General features: G+C 44.0%; 1 protein-coding gene across 2 annotated transcripts; it reads right to left on the bottom strand.

Annotated features, from left to right (window-relative positions):
* Positions 1-909: 909 nt before the first annotated feature.
* csnk1db (casein kinase 1, delta b) lies at positions 910-16,787 on the bottom strand. 2 transcript variants are annotated; one of them, XM_070851395.1, is made up of 10 exons: positions 16,314-16,787; positions 9,186-9,296; positions 8,320-8,468; positions 7,312-7,540; positions 6,976-7,146; positions 6,698-6,846; positions 6,388-6,556; positions 5,737-5,876; positions 5,189-5,259; positions 910-2,641 (listed from the first exon to the last, which is right to left on the bottom strand). In XM_070851395.1, exons 1-9 carry the CDS (start codon positions 16,387-16,389, stop codon positions 5,227-5,229), a joined length of 1,227 nt encoding a protein of 408 aa, XP_070707496.1. In that variant the 5' UTR covers positions 16,390-16,787; the 3' UTR covers positions 910-2,641; positions 5,189-5,226. The 2 variants fall into 2 exon arrangements, with proteins under 2 accessions (XP_070707496.1, XP_070707495.1); XM_070851394.1 differs by lacking the exon at positions 5,189-5,259.
* Positions 16,788-23,027: the final 6,240 nt, after the last annotated feature.

Genomic DNA, 23,027 nt, shown 5'->3' with positions numbered 1-23,027 from the left:
CTGTGTAGGGTCTGGTGCAGGCAGGTGAGGGACTCCCCCTGTCATACAGAGACAGAAGAGGTTAGAGCCCCCTCCCCTCTACATAACGCCATGCTTAGGTCACATGACAACTTGGCAAACTCCATTCACTAATGAGGTGCTGTTGAAAGCTCTGGAAAAGGCCAGAAAGTGGAGTTAAGAGTTTAGAATCAGACTCTCGCTCCCCCCAGATAACATGTTTGTTTGTTGCTATTTTTTTGCTTTATTTATTGCAAGTATTTATTGATTCTACGCAACGTGAGGACGACTCACATTCAGAAACTAGTTAAATACACATTTCACACTTGGAGCACTCAGCATGCCCCCTGGCAGCTGAACTCTAGACTGTAGCTGCAATTGTAAGTCTTTCTGTGGTCTTGTTTGTTCCATGATTGCTGTGTTACATTCTGAGTGTTGGTCTGATCACTGTGACCTACACGGCCTTTACCGCTCCGTCAAGGTCTGATGCTGCAGCACCACCGTGTTACATGTAGGTGTGATGCCAGATGCTGTTTTCTACAGCATGTGCTTGATGCCCTCCGTGTATCTGTTGGCTCTTATGCTCAACAGGCCGACACTAGAGGGCAGCCACGACTTACATGGGTGAGGAAATGTAGCACTCACCCACGGCAATTACACCAGTATTTTTCTCAGTGCTGTCTGACACTTACTTTCCCATTAAATATTTTTTCTGTTGAGAATAAAGACTGAATGACATCTTTGTTCCATTCCTTCTGACACTCACCACATACGACTGCACTGCTGGCTGGATTCCTCAGATGATCAGTCATGTGTAAACGATAGGTCACACGTGCCAACTAAGACCTGCTACGCTCTCCTGCAGCAGCCCCTCCTGGTGCACATGCACTACGCAGAAATGACGCTACAAGATACAAGGAATTCATTTATTTACACTTTTAAGTACACAAATACAGTGGCAAATATAAAGGTGAGAGAAGTAAATCTTGCTGATCAGGTAGGTTACATAATTCATTAAGTGTAGAGCGGCTGCCCAAAGGGGCCAAGGGTCAAACTCAAAAACTATTTGGAGAATGCAAATGAAACAAAAACTAATTACAACAGGACCATTTTGTTCCGACAGGCATGGCAGTTATTCATCGCAGCCACAGGTGTCAGAAGAGTTGAGTTTAATAGAAAAAAAAAAACCCAAACGGTGCTGGAGAAGCCCCGGAAAAGATGGTAATCAGCTTTCCTGTGAACAAACAATCGTTTCAGTAATTGTTGATGTAATAATACATGAAAAACGCATCTTCTGACCAGATCACATGATGAGGCTGCAATCTGCAGCAGCGGTGCAGGATCACGGAGCTTCTGAGTGACAGGAAAGCATGTTCTACAAAATGTCTTTCACATTCATCACTGCTTTCTGTAGCCACTCCATTGCTGAGCAGGGCAGACTCATGGGGGGGGTACTGCACTGTAGCGGCTCAGTTCCTGGGCCAAGCTTAGATGTCCTGTGCAGACCCACCCCTACATGTCAGTGAAAGTAAAATATGGGAAAACTTTTGCACATCAATATTACAAGTAATTCACAACTTCAAAATAATACAAATAAACATGTGAATGTGTATCTGTACACAGTGAGTGGACATCTGGTACAATATGTCAGGATGCCGCCTATGCCCCCTCATAAAGTGCACTTCTTTTGTACAGAACACTACAAAGGGAATAGGGCTCATTGGACAGCACACCAGAGCCTGGAGGTGAACAGACAGAACATCTACTAGGTGAATACACAACCTCCTGCACCCAACATACCAAAGCATATTTTTGGTACATTCATGGGTTCAGCTAGCGCTCGAGCCTGCACACCTGACTCTGAAGGCTCACCTCTAAAACATGCAAAGAATTAGTTTCTTTTGTTATTACAAATGGCTATAAAGTTAGCGAAGAGAGCCATCAGTGGTGGGGATGATTAAAAACAGGAAAAGAGGCTGGTGAGAGGATGAAAACTGTACATACCAATGAAAAGCATCACACCCCAAAAACTACCCACACATATATACACACACAATGAAGAGCTGTGGTCCAGCTTGATACACCGTACTGCAAAAAAAGTTTTATTGGTCAGGTATGGAGTAGCAGACAGTGACAGTGGAAGTGGAGGGCCGTCAATGATGAATGTTTCCACAGAGGGAGGAGGAGCAGGTGGCCTTAGTTGTTGCTTCAGCAGCCAGCCAATGTCCTAGAAAAGACTCCTGGACCAAGCACTGCCCATTCACAATCTGGAGGTCTGTGGGGGGCAGTGTGGAGGGTTGTGCAAATGTCTCCTGAAAAAGTGGACGAAGAGCAGTCCTGAGGTCCGACACCCTTCGTTTTGGGAGGTCAGACCAACACACAGAAAGTGAGGGAGGGAGAGAGGGAGAGAGACAGAGAGAGGGAGGATTCTGAATGAGGCATCAGTACTGTGAGCAGTCAGTCAGAAAGCAGTTTGTGCCGAGTCAGGGGCTGGCTTCTGATAGTAGCTGTGGTAGTAATTAATAGTGGTGGTGGTAGTATTAGTATGTGGGAGTGCTTCAGGGCATCGTCCGCCTAGTTGCACTGTAGGGTCTCATCGAGGAGCTAGAAGATGGAGACCAGCAGGCGCTACACCGGACACCATCTAGAGGAAGCACAGGACAGGAAGCAGGAGGGTCAAACCAAACAGCCACCCTACATCTGTTCCAAACCTCTGGACCCATTCGAACCTTTGCATGCATGCTCCCCTGTGCTGCCACTGCTTCTGGATTAAAGCCTAAACTATGCCTTTAAATTCATCCACAGTCTAAATGCACGTTCAATTGAAACGCATCAGTCATGTTCAGCCCATACGCCACATTATCAAAAACTGCTGTTTCCACATGGAGGAAGCAGCAGGGTTGTAGTCAGGGATGGCTGAGTCCTGCTAATCACATCTTCAACTTTTTAGTGCCCTTCTAACTGCACATTAGAAGAGGTCATTGAAGACATGCTTCAAATCTATATGGAGCGTAATGATTAGTGGCACAGCATGTACATGTGACGGGGTCCACTCACTGCAGCCCAGCAGAGATCCACAGAGTGGCAGGTGTGCACACTCTGATGAAGCCAATCACAAACATCAATATGGATAGCACTGTTCATGGTTTTTCTAATGCCTGTCCCTGGGTACAACCAAGACAATATACAGACAGACAGTCAGCCAGTCTGTGCCATAACTTGGTTGAGAGGGAAAATAGCTGTGGTTTGGACTTGTTTCATCTGAAAGCAACACTGACACGTGACAGGATTATTGGTCCCTGTTACTGTTCCTCCTCTCATCCTTATGAAGGCTTGCTACACTAAATGATTCAGGATGAAAAGCCACCGTCGTCATTCTGTTGAAAAGGTGTTCAGAAGTTGAGATGAAGCTAATGTTTGCCATTTCCTGCAGCAGGATCTTAGCAACCCGTAACTCGGAGCCTCCCATAACGTGAACCTGTAAGAACCCACAAGGCCGAGGGGTACGTCCTGCTTTGTTTCCACGAGTCTCACAAACCACAGCTCTGTTTCATCTTTCTGTGGACCGTTCCCTCTTCCCCCCCATGACTCCTCTCCTGCACGTTTACAGCAGCGTTGCCACAGGAGTTTTTAGTCATTGTCTTGCGATAAGAGAAAAACATGCCAGCATTGATAAAAGAGCTGATAAGCTTGGATGGATCTGTAGTTTTTTTTACTGTTTAATGTTAGTATAGTTAAACTAACAGAGGAGCCCCATCCCTGGTAGGAGTTCACGTGACTGGCAAGACCAGCTCTGTCTGCTGACCAGAGCTCTGTTGGGACGGGATGCTACCCTGAACGGAGCACTGGCAGCTGTCACTCCCACTTTCTCTGTGCCTTACATGGTCGAGTCGCTCTTGAAGGAGAGCAGCAGCATAATGCGTGGGCCCGAGCCCGTGCAGAGAATCGACAGTTTACATGAACAACATCGCAACAAAACACGCATCTAATATTCTCAAGCTGGATCTCACCTGGATACGTACAGACTTGCTTGCACTGCTTATCTACACACAAGTTCTGCATGAGTAATTGCCATGTTTACCGTGCTGTAAACACACTGTGGCACACCCCCCTCCCTCCCCTCCCCCAAGGCAGGGGGAGGATGAGGGTACAGGAGCAGAACCTGTGACAACGGCCATTCCCTAAGTTAGGGGTTGTTAAGTTCCTGTGGTGGTTAAGGCTTACATGTTACCGGGTATCCTGGTAGTCGTGTAGGTTTAGTGCCAGCGTTTATTCTGGCAACAAACCTACAGTTCATGCAACCACCAGCACACACCAATACTGTGCAAACATACATTTTTTTTGTTTGTGATTCGACTGATTGTAGACTGACTTTTCCCCTCCCAAAAGCCCTCCATTTGTGAATAATTGATGACATGCTTTCAGCCAAAGCCATAAGAGAGCTGGACGCTGAAACAAGAGGCGTCATATCATGCAAGTGTTTAGTGGGAAATAACAGGGAGGCAGAAACCTGCAGGTGAAATAACACTGGACTGCACCAAGCAAGGCTGGGGCGGTGGTGTTGGCAGATAGAATCCTTTTGGATGCTATGGCTGCAAGCCTGCCATCTGATCGATGAGGCCTCAGGCGTCAAACCAACAGTGCAAGCAACAAGCCACAGGCACAGAGCTGATTAGAGGGACATTGTGTCAACCCTGAGTAGGCAATGAGGGAGTTACATTCTCAGGCTCTGGTGCACTACGATGCATTATCCACTCCAGTTCTCAGAGGACTGCACCCTGCTCAGAAAATAGCCAGTGTCTGACTGGTGTATTGGACAATACAGTCATCAACACCCAGGTAAATGTATGAGCTAATTGCTGGGATGGTAATATGAAATATGGCATCAATAACTAGCTGGCCGAGTCTCATTCACAAACTGGATGTCCAGCTAATGAATGAATGACTGAACATTGCTGTGTGTTCACCCCTGATTCCAGGTGCAGCTTCTTCATGTTAATGGTGCCAGTCCACTCTCATGCCAATCATGTTTTTTCATCTATTTAGAGAATCTGTCTCAGATAAGATGGCAGACACTAGGCTGAAGAGAAAACATGCTGGAGCCAGGAGTGAACACCAGACTCTGAGGCAGCCCAGTGCAGAACTGGAGTTTAGACCCATGCATCCCTGGTGCTTAAGGGACGGGACTCACCCAGTGTTGCCGCCGTCACACAAGGACGTGGCGAGCGTCTACTTGGCGTGATGCTCGTAGGGAATGCTATTCTGAGGTTGGGGGAAGGGAGAGAGAAGGCCCAATATGTCAAGTCAGAACCCACATCCTGCTGGAGAAAACTGGCTGAAGCAGCACTTGGCTTGTCTCTAAGAAACATGACGCTGGTGTGCTGCAACAGAACATCAAGACTTCTTCAGCTGCTCTGGACCTGAGTCATGTGCGAAGCATTACACATCAGTATTTGGTAAATCATGTACACAAACCTCTGTGAGCATCTCCTGTAATCAGAGACTCATTCCTAATGATGTCATGAAGCAACAAGATAAATGTTCCATGAAGACACAGGTTAGTGAACTTTTAATGTAATTCTGCCTGCCACTGGTTACTGTGAAGCTTAAAGCACAGCTTCCTGGTATGTATTCAGAAGTGGACGTCAAGCCTAGCCTGGGGTGAGGTGGAATCACTTCTAGTAAGCACAGAGGTTCTTCTGTCTGCCCGTGCTAGCAGAGGCGCCTGCTGTCTTGTACCTGTGAGGTGGACATGCGGGAGGTGTCCTGCCGTCCTGTTAGATCTGAGGATGACACGTTGACAGGAGCGCCGCGGTGGAGTCGCATGCTGACCTTTCGTTCACGTTCCATACCAGACACTTGTCGAGGGGATGTGTTCGCTGGAGACAAACAAGAGCGTCAGCACCATGTACTCTTCAGGGAATGGATACGATAAAATTCATGAATACTTCCCTATTAGCCTCAGATTCCACATAAACAGGCCTGTCCAATGTCTGACTCAAGTGCCTGAGTTAATGTGTAACACCAACATTTTCCACATCTTGTTTTCCACATCGCTGTGTTTTTTTTATCAGCCAAAACTACATTTAGGTTGTCATAACTAACAACTACATACTGACTGTATCTACACACCGTCATATATTATGACACCTGGGAACTTGAAGTGCCAGTTTCTGAATACTGCCGTCATGACACAGACCACCGTACATATGTTCACTACTGTACTGCTGCAGTGAGCCTCTGCTGTCACTGAATTCTTGCCTTGAAATCTTAAAATCATCAAACACTTCACTACACTGTTGGTTTTTACAGCCTGTGCGTTAGGATCATGCCCCACCTGCTAACACATGTGGAGTCCAGAGGGGCTGAGGCAGGCTGGAGTCAACTGACCTGTGTGTGAGGTGGGTGTTAGCGGGGTGGGCGGGGCTCCGTCCTGGGTTCCCCGTGGTCGTCCTGACGCGGCAGGTATTCCTCTGGCCCCTGGGTTCCTGCCGTGCCTCAGCCTGTCCTCACGGTCTCTGCGCTCTCTTTCTGCTTCCTCTGCTGCACGGTTGGCTCCCTGTGTACAACAGCAACACCAATCAACAAGGGACAACACCAAGCCGTCACCCTGAATCGAGGCAGTTTTCAACTGTACCTCTTACAACATCTACTGTAGCTGACTAACAACACCAGTTCAGACTTCACTATCAGTACTCACAAACTTGAGCATGTTCCAGTCAAACACATAGTCATAAGAGAAGCCCTGTCTGTGGAACAGGTTCCTGAAGAGCTGCCGTAGGTATGAGTAGTCCGGCTTGTCATCAAAGCGCAGGGAGCGACAGAAATTCAGGTAGGTCGCAAACTCCGCTGTGACAAAGAGGGAGAAAACATTTCTCAGCTGACCGCAGTGCCTGACTATTCTTGCTCAATATGGAATTATTACATTATTTTGGGACAATTTTGAATGAAGAGATCCTAAAATAAGTTGAGACTCACAGGGGTATCCCTTGCAAAGCACCTCAATAGGGGTGGACATTTTCTTCTCACTGATCCGTTCATATTTCTGCCTCTTGGTAGCAGCCTTGAGGCCTTGCCAAGGCAGCGATCCCAGATTAAAATACATGAGGACGTAGCCCAAGGACTCCAGGTCATCGCGCCTCGACTGCTCTGAGGACAGAAACATCGGACAAGAAGGATGAAGAGGACAGGAAGAAAAAGTCATTACTGCACACAGAAAAACACAAACTACAAAAACACAACTTCAAATGAACTGTCTAGCAAAAGCAGTAACGTGTTCTTGTCAAACAGCCTATTGGGTGATTTCTTTTTTACCAATTCCCAGATGTGTGTTGATTGAGGCGTAGCGTGCCGTCCCAGTCAGGTTCTTGTTCTCACGGTAGGGGATGTGCTGGTGTGTGCGAGCATCACGGTATTTTTTAGCCAGGCCAAAATCGATAATGTAGACCAGATTGCCCTTTTTTCCCAGTCCCATCAGGAAGTTATCAGGCTTCACATCTCTGTGAATGAAGTTCTTGGAGTGAATGTACTCAATGCGACTGATCTATAGGGAAGAAGAACAAAACAACAGACAAATAAATTCGCTACACCGTGTTAATATGAGGTCATCGGCCGACACCCCCACCTGCGTCTGATGGCTCATCCTCTACATCACAGCCAAAGCACATTTTGGGGGAGGATAATGGCAGATGGATGAGTTTACTGACTGTGGCGATAATCAGATCGAACCATTGGCCTCCTTAAATAAATAATAATAAATAATCAAGATGTTTGTTTTTGTTCTTCATGTTTGAATTAACAAAGGGTTGATGTTTATTCAGAAATGGTAAGTGGTCTGTATTAGTAAAGCACCTTTCTAGTCATTTCGAGTACTCAAAGAGCTTTTACGTCACATCCTCATTCACCCAGTCACACATCATTCTGCTGTTCTACTGCCATGTCGGATACATCGATACAACAAGACAGACTTGCCAACTGGTGCTGTTCTACAGTTTGTCCAGTAGATGACAGTGAGACTCCATAATAGAATATAACAGGTAAGACAGAAGAGGTTTGACCTCTCTATATTCATTTCCTTTTAGTTTATTCTTCACCTCAGTGAAGAAGGTATCCATTTTCCACTTCCTTTCACTCTTGTAATCTGATCGTAACCCAAACCCGTACAGGTCTCAGATCCTACAGTTCGGGTAGACCCATTTAGACGTCTACTACTGAGGCTCTCATTTTCAGCTGCCCTGGACTGGAGGTAGAGACTCCTGTTTTCTGACTGTAGGATGCATGCGGACGGTGGTCAGAAGGTAAAGTGAAGTGAGTCAGTCTCACCATCTGATCGGCGAGCAGCAGGACCGTCTTGAGGCTGAACTTGCGAGAGCAAAAGTTGAAGAGATCCTCCAGGCTGGGCCCCAGTAGCTCCATCACCATCACATTATAGTCCCCTTCTGCTCCACACCACTTGATTGTGGGAATGCCCACTGCAAAAACATGGGAGTTAACATAATTATAACAGGAAGAATACAAAGACAGTGTAGGGACCACCACCTGTGTTTCACTGGATAAAGACCAGGCTGCAGGCATTCCACCACATATTCATACTTTCATCTGAAAAGCATGTTCATTTGTTCATTCACTCTGATTGCCTTCAGTAGAGGGCTAATGCAGAAAAGAGCCTTTAATTCCTAAGCAGTTTGCTCAATATTTACAACTTCAAAACTATGGAGTAAAGGATGTGTTACACCCACTATTTACCACCATGGAGGTTGGATGGCTTCTGAGCCCATACTTTAAGGACTGCATCATCTCCAGCTGTGTTCCTTCACCCACGGGTGTAGATACAGGATCACAGTAAATTTAAGGCTGTGAGCAGATTCAATGCTGCAGTCTCTCTTTCTCTCTCCCTCTGCTTTGTTTAGTGACTCATGTGCATCACTGGCTGTTGAAGCCATGTATGCTTTACATTTCCATGGAGGAGGAAGAGTGTGGGTGGCAGGGAGAGGAGAGAATCAACAAGGAAGCAGACTGCAAAAAAAGCAGATACGGTAGGGGCTCAGAGGACTAGGTATGAAAAGAGGAGAAAATAAATATTAAGGACAGAGAGAGAGGAAATGAGGAGGTGGAAACTGAGCACACTGAGGCTGAGGTGGAGAAGTCCACCAAAGATGTGGATTCCAGTATGTGAGTCAATACTTCACCTCCTCCTTGCATCATCTTGTATATCTTGCTCTCGATGTGGAGCTGGGGGTGTTTGGTCTTCACACATTCCAACTTAATCGCAACCTCCTCACCCACTGAAATATCGGTGCCTGGAAAAACACAAATGTTCACACACATGTTCATCCAATTCACAAAACCTTGTGGCATGTAGATACACAGATACCATCAGTTTGATCTGCCAGAGTTTTGAACTATCAACTACTGAGACGTCTTCAATTGCTACTGTATTGCTCACTTGTGGTATTTTAATGCTGTGAGCAGGGCTGGATTAATTGTTTTGTGTTTAGACCCAATTCCATTTTTCCTTTTATGCTGAATATCTACCTTACGTCTGAACTTTAGTTTCTCTTTCCCTGAATAGTACAGCTTCACAGGGCAAACGTGTGTAAATCTGCATGAAGATTTAAGTTTGAATAAGGGTATTCAGAACTTGTACATTTTTCATCATAATATACTTCCAACACAAAACACAGATGACTCCGATGGAACGAGTCCCTGCCTGCAGGAAATCAAGACACAGCCGTCCTGGCTTTCTACAGGACCCAGAAGTGCTTTTAATAGAGAGGACCAAAATGTTTAACAAGGCCCAGGTAAGCATGCAGAAGCACCTGGTGTGACTGTGCTGATACACAGAAGTTTAGGAGGTAAACAACACAGGGAGAGGTACGGAGTGAATTCTCATCAAGTTCAGCAAAAACGAAAAGTAGGATTTATTGCAGGATGGTTGCATTCCACTGCATTCATTTTAGCCATCGTTGTGATTATTTCACTCACATTTGCCACTAGAATACATGTTTATGCAAACTAGACGGAAAAAGCATTTCACGAACACAATGTGCGAGTCAAGATACAAACCACGTAATGTTTTATTCTCTCTGCTGTGATTTGTTCAAAAACTACAAGTGTGGGACTTGTAGGTTTTGAACAAAATTCCACCAGCTGCCAATCACAGTAGAGAGTTCTGTGATCAAAACAAACATGATCTGTCATCTGGGTGTGCTTGTTAGTGCCCCAGCCCTGAACCAGTTTAGGCTGTTTTAATGTAAATTCATAGCTGCTAACTGATGTTAGCTTTACACAGCTGTGAAGAGTAGCGTTATTCAGACAGACGTTTTACTTCTTTCTGTGGCAGCAAACAGCACAGCTTCAGTAACTGTTCTACTGCAGCTGCAGCTGATCTGAGTACAGCCACTACGCTAAAGGCTGGAACATTTCTGTGGCTGCAGCAACGTGCTGAAGGGAGCTGAAAGTTTCTGGTAAGAAAATACAACCGTTTGTCGTTGGCTTGTTTTACAAAGTGGAGATTGTGATATGATAAGATAATGAGCTACGATGGTATCTATACCCACAATATTGTGAATGGCAGAGCAGTTATGTTCTCCTGTGTGCTACATTGAAAATTGATATCAAGGTCCTTTGCTACGTTGTATCTGCTGACATCTGCTAGCCAGCTACCTAGCTTCTGCTTAACAGCTGGTGGTAGGTGGCAAGCAAGTTCAACACAATAATATTACACTAATCATCAATTTACTAGACACTTTATTAACACTTTGTTTACTTAATAATGTTCTGCAGCCACATGCCATCCCATGTGGTTTGAGCTTAGTGGGACCATCATTTGTTTTCCAGCAGGACAATGAGTCCAAACACTCCTCCGGGCCGTGTGAGGGCTGTTTGACCAGGAAGGAGAGTGATGGAGGCTGCGTCACATGACCTGGCCTCCACAGTCACCTGACATGAACCCAGCTGAGATGGTTTCAAAGCTGCTATCAAAGCAAATGTTGGCTAGTTTAAAGAATTTAAAATATTAAATAGACACTTTTTTGTTTACTACAAAATTCCACGTGTTCCTTCATAGTTTGATGTCTTTAATACTAATGTACAATGTAGAAAATTGGAAAAATATAGGAAAACCAATGAGGAAAAGGTGTGTCCAAACGTTTGACTGGTACTGTATGAGATGTGTCTGGCAGGGAGGCATGTCATTCCTGAGTCTATGTGAGAGCACGTCAACTGTGCAAACTATCTGATCAACGCATAGATGCATTCATAGAGTATTCACTGTGTGCAGAGCAGGGAGACCTAATGCTCAGTCAGAGCCTGCGTACAGGCAGCGTCCTACAGTAACTGGCCTGATTAGGCAAATGGCTGAACGATCCAAGCTAAATTTATAACGGCCCTAAATTCATTTCACACACTCAAACTTTGTCACTTTATATTTTTACTCCACTACATTTCAAAGGGAAATACTGTACTTATTATCCACCACATCTATTTAGTGGATAATAGTTACTTTTACAGATTCTAATGAGTTATATAAAATATGATGTATTACAGTAGGTCAACCTTCAGTATATAGTTATTAAAATGAGTGCCACCTTTACCAGATGAAACATTACAGTGATGACCACATTACTTATAACCCAATAACAATAATATATATATATATATATATGATTCTGAAATGGGCCATTCTGCATTTTTGCTACTTTTGCTTCAAGTACATCTGATAATACTACTTTTGCTGAAGTAAGAGTTTGCATGCAGGACTTTTACCTGTACCACAGTATTTTACTCTGTGGTATTACTTTCTTTTAAGTCAAAGACCTGAACATTTCTTTCATCACTGCTCACAGCTGATGAAGAGCTGTTGTCATCAGCCTGTCAATGCAGGGATGTCACTCCACATTCATTCCCATTTAATGGCGCCACCAAAGGAGAGAGATTTGTCTCAGAACTATTAATACTAATGGGTCAATACTAAGAGTCAACTAGTGTCACTTAACTGACATCTGACTGAATATGAAATGATTCATACATTTAATACGCTATGCAAAAGTATTTGTGAATCCAAGATTGACATTTTGCACAAATACATAAGTATTTTTCCATGTGCATTAGCTGCAACCACAGGTTCTGCCTTAGCAGTATATTTACAAGTGCAGTACTTAAGTACTACTTTGCGGTACTTGTACTTTACTTGAGTATTTCTATTTTCTGGTCCATAACCTTATACTTCTACTCTACTACATCTCAGAAGCAAATATTGTACTTTGTAATTAACTATATTCATCTGACAGCTTTAGTTATTTTACAGAATTGGATTAACAGTACAAAAAGAGAGAACACATTAATGCATTCATAGTTATAATCCAATAATAGAATAAATATTCTGAGAAGAAGTACATGCATTAAGGATATTTTGATGCTAATACTTTTGTACTTTTCTGGTTATGCTGGTTACAATTTGCTGTCACTGCCATCTGAATCACAAACCAGAGACCCACAACACTGACACAGGGCAACACTATTTTTAAAATATGCACCATTGTTCATATATTGTCCAATATATCCAGAGGCGGTTCTGAGGGAGAGACCCTGTGTTATTATACATGACATCATTAGATTATTACCAGTGAAGCATCAGTGTTAGAGCAGCATGTTACTGTTGGAGCTGCTGGAGGTGGAAGTGGAGCTGGTTTAACTACTTTATACACAGTCACACCATAAATCAGCAGAATACAGCTGTCAGCAGCTGGCCTGACTCCGTGCAACAAAGAAAAAGGTAGTCTTCCTTTTCCACTGCAACAAGACTAAACTGTTTTAGTACAACTTATGACCAATGAGCCAATGTTGGATCATTTACATTTTCCAAGACCAAAGTTTTTCTGCTGTAGTCACACAGAAAAGGTACCAAAACCAAGGTACATACTGAACCATGAATTCTGTGTAATATTACACCCCAGCTGTTTAGTGTAACTGTTGTAATTAAGTTGTTCAAAATAAACTAGATGGCAGCAAAGACAACAGAAACATCAGAACATGGAACCGGGCATCGAATTCATCTGCAGGTGCTCCGGTTCATAACCAGACCAAACTTTCCTATAGATGTCTGTTTCTGAGTCACAACAAAGGCCAAAATGTCTCCTGAACAGATGAGGTGAGGCTTGTTTTTAAACTCGCCAGATGCCTTTTGCTCTAAGATGTCAGATTGAAACAGCTGGTGATGTCTTGAGGCACCGACCGGCTGGTTAGGAGGAGTGAAGGATCAGCAATCAGTCAATAAAATAGGTCTTTCAAAGCTGTTTAGAACCTTAACCATGAGAGTTCATTCAGCATACAGGCAGAAATGTTACGCCTTAGAGATAAGAACATCAAATTCAACATGTGTTAATCATGGTAACGGTACAGACTAAGTGCAGTTTATGATGTTGGAGGTGAAGCTCAGTGAATTAGAAGCCCAGCTCTGCACTAAGGATCGCAAACTTGAAGTAATATCCTGGTGGACTTGTTTAATACTTCATCTGTACAGTACACATCACTTAGGAGGAGGTGTTAGCTATTAATCCTTAAGTTAACATTACGCTACACATATATTGGTGAGGGTGAGAGAAAACATCCCACGTGATGATGGAGACTGTGGGAAACATACGTTTGTTAATTTGCTGCGTTGCATGTTGTTTAAAGGAGGAAATCCACAAGTTTCTTTGAAGGATTTAAGTTCCAACAGACCATACCAGACTGTGTGGGTAGTTCACTTTTAGTAGGGGCATTGCAGCCACACTCCGGGGCATCTATGGCAAGTCGGCAAGTATCAAGCTATTTTTTTAAAACTATCTATCAAGAGTCCAACAACATGATAGGAGTGCTCAGCAGTCTGAACTTCTCCATGTACAGTCATGTCTGATGACCCAGGCATGCTTACTTAAAACCAACTGCAGTGCTTCCAGCTATGATGCTGGTGAGTCGGGTTTGACCAGAGCTTCTCTCTGTCTACTTGTCTGGAGGACTACCTAACACCAGCACACACACCTGTGTTCACCTCAGCCATGCCTCCCATGACACCCCTGACGAGATGGCGGGGACGATGATCTAGTATAGTTCTTCTGAATTCTCGTCAGATACGGAGATTTTTCATATTTCTCTGCTTTACTTTGTGATTAGTTACTGTAACTGATAAGAGATCACATTGATTTTTCATACATTTCATTCACACCAGGCCTGTCGCTCTGCAGTTCTACGTTATTTTTTCAGATTTGAGATGAGCGAATATTTGAAAGTCATGACTGGTGTACACAGCCCTTTTACACGGAAACAAGTCAGAAAGTGTCCTGTGTGTACTGAGGCCTGTAGATATAAACTTATTGCACAAAGTCAGTGGCAAAGTTGAAGTTTCACAGTGCAGTTCTGGGTCTAAAAACACAATCTTGAAACTAAACCTCACGTCTTGTTTTTCCTGTGACTCCACTACCTGACACCTGTGTGTTGTGCTGCAGGTGGAGCCACTAACACGCAGTCAGCAGACATGTTTCATGTTCAACTGACAGGACTTTATTGTGTGGGGTTTCTCCGAGTACTACGGCTTCCTCCCACAATCCAAAGACATGCAGGTTAGGTTAATTGGTGAGTCTGAGTGTTTGTCTGTCTCTGTGTGTGGCCCTGTGATTGGCTGGCGACCGGTCCAGGATGACCCCGCCTCTCATCCAAAGTCAGCTGGGATTGGCTCCAGCTCCCCTGATGGATAAGCAGTATAGATAATGGCTGGATGATTTGATGATTTCATTCTTTATATAACCTGCCTATCAACTGGGACACTGAAATCTGGACCAGAAACCCTGGCCTACTTACAGAACATTATTCAGCCACAGTTTTGATAATTGATTGTTTTAGTAGTTTATCAAGCTTAAATGCCACTAATCACTATTTTTGAACATTTAATAGATCATACAGTTCTTTGTGAAAATAGCAGACAAAATAATTGATAAGGAAACTAATCGTTACTTGTAGCCCTGAAAGCAGCTTTTGTGTTTCACATAATACGGGACGCTTCATGGGTTTGAGAAACCAACGCTTCCCGTTTGAGAAAACTAGCAATGACTTCCACTGATGTGTCCATTTCCTCTAATTCTGTCACCCTGGTGTCTGCTGGCTGTTGTTGCTGCCCCATTTCTAAAGTTCCAAAACCTCTCTTCAGTCTCAAACATCACAAAGTTCACTATTCATGCATCCAAGTTGTTTCACTCAGTGGACATTCCTCTATGGCCGGGTGGGAACACCGGGGGAACATTAGCTGGTCGCAGTCACCTATTAAGGACAGTTTCCACATCCACTCCGACGCTTCACCAAGAGGGGGCTGCAACCAGCCCAAGTTATCCAAAGGAAATCAGATACTTTTTCACCGTTTGTACCATGTGCGGTGCCAAACTCAGTATTCATGTGGGATGGACTCCAATTTCTACAGGCTTCTGTCAAGAACAGACAGGTAACATGCCCACACCTGGAGAAGGTATTACAGGCTCTGTGAGAGAAGGAGACTACCCCGGCACGTTGCTATGACATGGGGAGATTAAACCGAGTTGTAAATAACTGCTTACTGAGAAGCTTCCTAAACCTGCATATCAAAGGCTGTTTTGCATGAGAGGAAACTGATGTCTTCCTCGACCGGAAAAACCAGTGTGACCATTGGTTAAGTCATCACAAACATTTTCACATGACTACACAACGGCTCTATGAGACTGAAAAAGAAGCTATGTTGGACAAGTGAGAGGGGCTGATAGGACTGGTTATAGTGGGTCCACTGGTTTCTGTTTAGCATGCAACAGATCTGAGGACACACACACACTCACACACACTCTCACACACTCTCACACACACTCTCACACACACTCTCACACACACTCTCTCACTCACACACACACACACACACACACACACACACACACACACACACACAGCAGGATGAGCCATCTCAGGCTATCTATTTACTTAGTTGTAATTTCTATGAGGAGCAAAACGAAAGCCTTGGCTGTCGCCTGTCAGGTGTATTATGGGATGTACTATGTCCACGGTGGCAGATGACAGTTTGCTGGGAAGCTTCATGTAATGCGGTGGGGTTCCTCCTAAGTTCCCCCTGCTGAGGCAGCAGGCTCAGCAGCTCACTGACAAACACCGACCGGTCCGTGCTGACGTAACGGGCCGAGGTTAATACGAGCGTGACATAACGTGACCCTCCGGTGGTGTGGGCTGGCTGTCAGTAACGGCGAAGGGCCGGGGACGACACCTGCGTAGTGTACGTGCCAGCAAGCGGAAAATAACACGTTACTCACCCAAATAGATGTCGCCGAAAGAGCCACTTCCTATTTTCCTGCCCAGTCTGTATCGGTTTCCCACTCTGAGCTCCATGTCGCTGTTAGCTAGCGCTACGTCTGCTGCTCCGCTTGTCCCCGGGAAATGAACGGTGTTTTTCCGCACTGCTCAGCCTTTCAGCCTTTGTTTGCAGCACCTCGGCAAATAGTCCACCTTCCGTGACCGGTTTACAACCCCATTAACTCACACTGACATCACCCCGTCCCCCACAATCCCAGTTCCTTCTGAAACAATGTAAATGTCACCATCCCTTTTCTATCTTTCTGAGGAACGAAGACCTATAATATCGATATCGCCCGATAGTGTAAAAGGCGTAGTTTATGTTCTCCGCATTTTGGGGGTCATTGTTGCCAAGAAGCATGAAGATGGAGACGGATTTCGCAGGTCGACTCGCTCCCAGTCGTTCGCCGCTCCACTCAACGGTCCGACGTCTCCTCCACCGTGAAAGCTGTCATTCGCTGGTGACGTCACTTCCCCTAGCAACTGCAGGCAAATGTGGAAAAAGCCCTGAAACAGTGTGGCGGTGTGCTGAGAGGCAGACAGAAGTTGGTCGTTTTACAATGTGCCAAGGTTATTTCCATACAGATACATCATGTCTTCCTTTGCTTCCACAGACTGGATGAAATGTTTCATTTACTGGGAACTGGCTCACCTGCTGTAGCAATGCCTCATTGTGACCACATGACTAACCAGCAGACCTGAGCTCTGCTGCAGCCTCTCCCTGGACGCAGACTACACCTGGATTTCTTCTGCTCGCAGTGAACTTCATGTTGTGTGTGACACAAGTAGCCGTAGACTGCCAGCGAACTAACGTTTAGAATATTATCACCAAATTCTTCTTACTTGAGTAAAATACAAACAGTTCAACGTGTCACCCAGGCATAACTATATCTACATTTTGTCCACTGGAGAGAATAAAACACGACAATATTCAGTAACACTAAATGAAAGGCTTATTGAAGATACACTGACCACCCCACAGTTAACATATTAATGACTCTCTTGTTTATTCATTGGAAGTAGTAATTCAAAGCTAAATTATGTGATGCACAGTATAGAAGAACACACACAGATATTTGCAGACGAACACGCAGCCTTCGACCTGCTGCCAGCAGTGCTCTGCAGAGCTGATTCAGCCAAACAAGAATGAAACCGGTCCAGGCCACAGCATGCATGTGCATGTTTGGACCGCGGTTTGTTCTCAGAGTAGCACAGCAGCTACTGTGTGTGGTATGTACGTGTTGTCATGGTGTCAGAGAAATCTGTTGTCAATGAATCTGCGACACAAAGTCCTTCAGTTTTAGAAATACCTAGACTGTATGTTACCAAACTTTTGTGGTAGCCAAAAACAACCCCCATGAGCCCCACTCCCATGGATGTCGTTTGATTTACATTTTGCTTGAGATGAGACGCATTAAATCTGTGTGTTGTTACAGCATTCACGGTCCACAGCACTGAGACACACAGCGTCCCCTACCAAATGGTACTGTGATAATCAAGGTGACAAACAGAGGTGAAATGTAGTGTTGTTTGTTGGGTTTATTACACAACAGCAACATCGAAAAACCACTCTGAGTCAGCATCTTTTAGCACCCACTTCCTCTGTCAGTCTCAGGTCCAGGAGAAGTAGGCCATGGAACTTTCCCCTTGGAATACATCACATGAAAGGTGACGGCAGAGGCAATCAGAGGAGGAATATATGTCCCTGTTCTAGAGAAGTAAAGGAGCAGTCAGAGGCTCGCCCTTATTGCCAGAAAGGCAACCGATAAACAAGGAGTTTTACAGTATTAGTTAAGTTTGCATCATATATTTTCCAAATTTATAACATAATACATGTTGTGAGGAAATAAAATAGGTGACAAATGACAGAAGGTGAGCTTGCTATCATTTAGTCAGGGCGACAAATGACAAGGTGAGAGATGTATTGTTTGGCAGCTGAGGTGCATCGTGTTTTTGCAGCCATCTGGCAGCTACTGGAAAGTGCCGACACATTGTCATTTCCTTTTTATATGCTTGAATTCTGTTTAGATGAGCATATGAAGCGACACAGGAAGAGACTGACAGATCCCATAGCTACATAGACAGAGGAGATCCTATTCATGTCCAAGTTAGGTCAGCTCCAGCTCTGTAGCCACGCCCACTGGTGCGAGCTGAGATTTTTCTGATTGGCTGCATATGGACCAGCCACGCAGATTTTCTCCTATTGGTCGCCTGTGAGCCACTCAACATAGGGCTGAGGCAGCTCACATGGCAGACCTGTTGTTCTACACATTGGATAACCAAGTGGCACGTGTAGACCAATGCTCTCCATGGAGTCTGCAGGCTGCATTCACATCCTGTAGGAATAATGACATGTGATGATAATGACATGTTCACAAGCTCAGACATGATTCTCCACCAGTTTCTTGCGATGGTCTTTTTTATGCCGTCTTTGCACTTTATCACTTAGAAAAATCCAATTTTCGATATTTATACAGCAAACCATTTACTGCAGTGTTCACCATATACCATATAATGTAATGATATTAACCAGAGTTTTGATGACACAATGGCAAAAAGAATGTAGTTCTGAAGAATGATGAAAAATGTTTGCCTTTGGTATAATTTGAAATCTATATCCCATCGACAACTGACAGCCGATCCAGTTTCCACCCACAGTCCAGAACACAGAGACAGTGGGTGTGGGCATGAGTCTGAATGTGTTTCTAGCCCTGTGACAGACTAGTGACCTGGCCACGGTTTATCCTGCTCCTCTCTCATGTATATACTGGCAAAGGCTCCAGATAGTTCTAATATTAACCTCCTGTAAACTAAAGTGGAGTGTTTTCAGTAATAGAGGTCTTCTTTACCATTTGCTCTGATTGAAGAACAGGAGGTGTGGTGTTCGTGGAGACTTTGAGGAAAGACCGATCCAAGCACAACACGCACGCTAACCTTCCCTTAACTTTGTATATGAAAACCAGTGAAGACAGTGTAGTGTAGGACAGAGTGTACTCCTGGCTAGTTGGCAAGCAGCCAGGGTTGAGGAGGTTTAATCCAATCACTAGAGGGTTTCTGTTCTCTACCCCGCATCAAAACCATGTCCAGACATATGCAGGGCATACCACAGAACACACACAGTATATTGGATGTTACAGCTGAGTAGCTCACTAATACCAAACTGAAGTGTATGTTTGTCCAATATTTATTTTTACATATTCTGAAATGGCTGTTAATCAGTGCAGAAAATTAAATCAATAACCAATAAACTTTGTCTGAAGGTGGGACACACTGTACTGCTTTAGCTCATTTTTGCCCACCTCATTACAGCCTAATGGTCAAAAACCTGAGCTTCTAAAAAGGGCCCCTGAGCTCCTTACACAGACTTAATGTGATCTACACCCATAAATAATTGGCTGAGACAAGCATGAGTTTGTAGAGACATGGAGGTGCAGTTTTAGTCTCTGAACACAGCAGTGAGTCCAGAGGACCACTGGTCAGTGTGGGGCCATACTGTATATGCAGAGTATGTAGGATAATAGTTGAATTCATAGGTGAAGATAAGAGGAACGTAGATTTACCAGCTGAATCCTGATTATCCAGGGTTTACAAATCTCAACAAACACTCATCTGGGTGATGTCTTCAGCAGTTTCCCTCACTAATGGGGACATCTAGTGGATGTTTGAAAGTAGTGCAGCCAAACGGTGAAAGAAAACTCAGCTGAAGTGCTTCTTTCGTAAGATGCTGAAGAGCAGTGTAGTGGACGTGGAGCTGCACCATGTTCATTAAAGTACGGTCTATGATGTGTATTATCAGACAATGAGCTGCTGCTCCTCAGTTCTGTACACACACTGAAATATACTGATGCAATTCCCAGTGATATCTTATTCACACACTGATAGTAAATAACAACTGGAGTTATAAGTGGCTGAACCAACGCAAAGTATGAGGAGGGAATAGACGTTAATACAATGGAACATTTGATGTACACATACCTGACAGCTATGATAATTCCTATCATTACATTTGGGAATGTTTGGTGTAGCGTAACAGATAATCATTTTAAGATTAGTCACGTCTAGTTACCGTCATGTACTTTGACAAAATAATCTTAAACAACTGCTTACTCACTAGCCTTTCCCCAGAGCTCTCAACCACATTTTACTTTTCTCATCAGCTGATGGAGTTTGCTCAGTTGTCATGGAGATAGTGTGTCATCAGCTCATAAAATCATAATTGGCATCAGGTCAGTGGAAACACATCAAGTATGAAAGATCAATCCAAGGCTGATGGGAACACTACAGTGTACAGGAAACAGTGACACAGATCAGTATTTCAATTAGGACTCTAATCATCACTCAACATAAAAGGTTAATGGTGCGTAGTGGACAACAAGACATCTTATCAGGAGGAGGAGGACAGGGAGAGAGAGAGAGGGCCACTCAGGGCCAACAGGTTGATGATAGTAGATGATAAAAATCCTGCCCTGTCCTTAGATTAGAAGAATGCTGCTAACCTAACAGGGACCATCAGAACCACCCCCATCCCATTTATCAAACATACGGTATCAAGGTTTCAATGTACAGTAGCAGTCAAAAGTTTGGACACACCTTCCATTGTTTTTCTTTATATCTATTTCCCAGTGCACTCAGTCTACCCATCACCCTGGAGTAGACTCTCCCTGGGAGCAGTGTGACACCCTGATAGTTACAGTACACCATTTGGTCCCCCTTTTAAAAAATGGGGACCACTACCCCAGTCTGCAAATCAGCAGGTACTGTCCCTCAATCAATCAATCAATCAATCAATCAATCAATCTTTATTAATATAGTGCTAATTCATAACAGCGTTATCTTTCCATAAAGAGCAGGTCTAGACCAAACTCTTTAATTAGAGAGAGACCCAACGATTCAGGAATTCAACATTAAGGATTCAACAATCCCCACATGAGCAGCATCAGATATTATATTAGGAAACAGTGGAGGAAGAACTCCCCTTTAACAGGAAGAAACCTCCAACAGACCCAGGCTCAATGTGTTGGGTGGAGGTTGGACAGAGAGAGAGAACAAACAGCGACCAACATACTAACAGCAGCTATAGCACTGACAATAGGAGTGTGACTAATAATTAGCAATATGGTAACATTGAAAAACATGATGGGTGGCCGACGATCCGCAGCAGTGATTCATGAAGCCAGAGAACCAGAGCAGGAGAACCAGGACCAGGATCCTGTCAGGTAGTCTGGGATCCAGGCCACAAGATCCTGGTCCACCTGCAACACAGAGAGTTTCTCAGCCAGCTGGAGCAGCTGCACCGTGTCAAAAACGCTGGAAAAGTCAAAAAACATAATCCTCACGGTGCTTTGTGGCTTCTCCAGGTGTGAATAGGCTCTGTGACGCATATAGATCAGGGCATCCTCCACACCGATGTCGGCCTGGTATGCAAACTGCAGGCACAAAAAAAAGTATAACACAGTATAAAAACACAGTAATAAATAATTAAATAAGTGGCATCAGTGCTGGAATGCAGTAAAGTAATAATGAGGTGACATCAGTGCAGAAACGTCAGTGCAGATCAGAGTTCAAAAAGGTGACAGCTTTGGGGAAGAAGCTAATAAAATGTGCTTAGATGTAATTTGACACTAAGAGTCCCGAGGAGTGTTAATAAATGTTAGGATTCAACTCCTTAACACTGTTTTTCACTGAAAGAGGGTTTATTATTGACACATTTTTGTGAATCAACATCACTTATGAGAGTTATTTGACCCTCCAGTGTTAACTTGTAATAGCTCATTGTAGTGTAAGTAGTGTAAACCAGAATTTAACACAATCACAGTTGATTTGTCAGCACTCCTCAGAATGAAATGTACACCCCTCAGTTATACCTCGTAGCCTATAGTGTTATGTTTAAGTTACACTATAGTGTAACTTAAAGTTAATTTAACTCTAAAATTTTAACACTGGGGCAAGAGTCAATTTAACACTAATTCCGAATGGCACCAAATACACTGGAAATAGTGTTAAATTTAACCCTATTAGTGATACATTAACACTGAAAAATGTGCTGTATACTTTCTACAGCTTCTCTCTCTTTAATAAAGCAGACCCAAGTAAAATAATGTTACACAGCTGTGTTTTGCAGTGGCTGTGAGGACACAGAATCCTCTGGTCCTCATCTCTTTAGATGGGGGAGGAACACTGTTATGAACACTGTTATTAGAGTTTTACAGCCAACAACTGAACAATTTGCATGATTTGTTTGTACCTTCAACATCTTATTAGTAGAGCTAGGTCACATGTCAACAGATCCCTGCAGCTGACGTCACACACACGGCCAAAACTAAACGGAACATTCTTACACATATTTACTGAAAGACGGAGAAAGAGGAAGAGAGAGGATGACCTTTTCTCATAGTCTCAGGGTCTCCAGGGACACCAGGCACATATATTATATCTATTACACACTGTTGTTGAACACGATTCAATTCCATTCGATTGAAATTGGTCAGTTATGGCAATCTTCAGTCTGTTATTTCTGTATAACGGACTGTTGCTGAAGGCACAGTTCTGATAGCGGAAGCAAGAAAATCATCTTCAAATCAATAAGTGGTACAATAAGCGGGATAATGTACAGTGAGCGGGGGTCATGATTGCAAATTGGTTGCAATGATGCTCCACTTAGCGTCAGGGTCTTA

This window comes from Pempheris klunzingeri, chromosome 20 (genome assembly GCF_042242105.1).
Source record: "Pempheris klunzingeri isolate RE-2024b chromosome 20, fPemKlu1.hap1, whole genome shotgun sequence".
NCBI classification, from domain to species: domain Eukaryota; kingdom Metazoa; phylum Chordata; class Actinopteri; order Acropomatiformes; family Pempheridae; genus Pempheris; species Pempheris klunzingeri.
Note: the sequence above shows the minus strand (reverse complement) of the source record. Positions and strands in the feature narration are given on the sequence as shown.

Excerpts from the sequence above, each read along its gene's own strand:
- csnk1db (XM_070851394.1), bottom strand. The coding sequence starts at position 16,389 with ATGGAGCTCAGAGTGGGAAACCGATACAGACTGGGCAGGAAAATAGGA. Across the intron at positions 7,147-7,311 it reads CAACACACATCTGGGAATTG|AGCAGTCGAGGCGCGATGAC; the intron begins GTAAAAAAGAAA and ends TTCTGTCCTCAG. Across the intron at positions 6,557-6,697 it reads ACTGGAACATGCTCAAGTTT|GGAGCCAACCGTGCAGCAGA; the intron begins GTGAGTACTGAT and ends TGTTGTACACAG.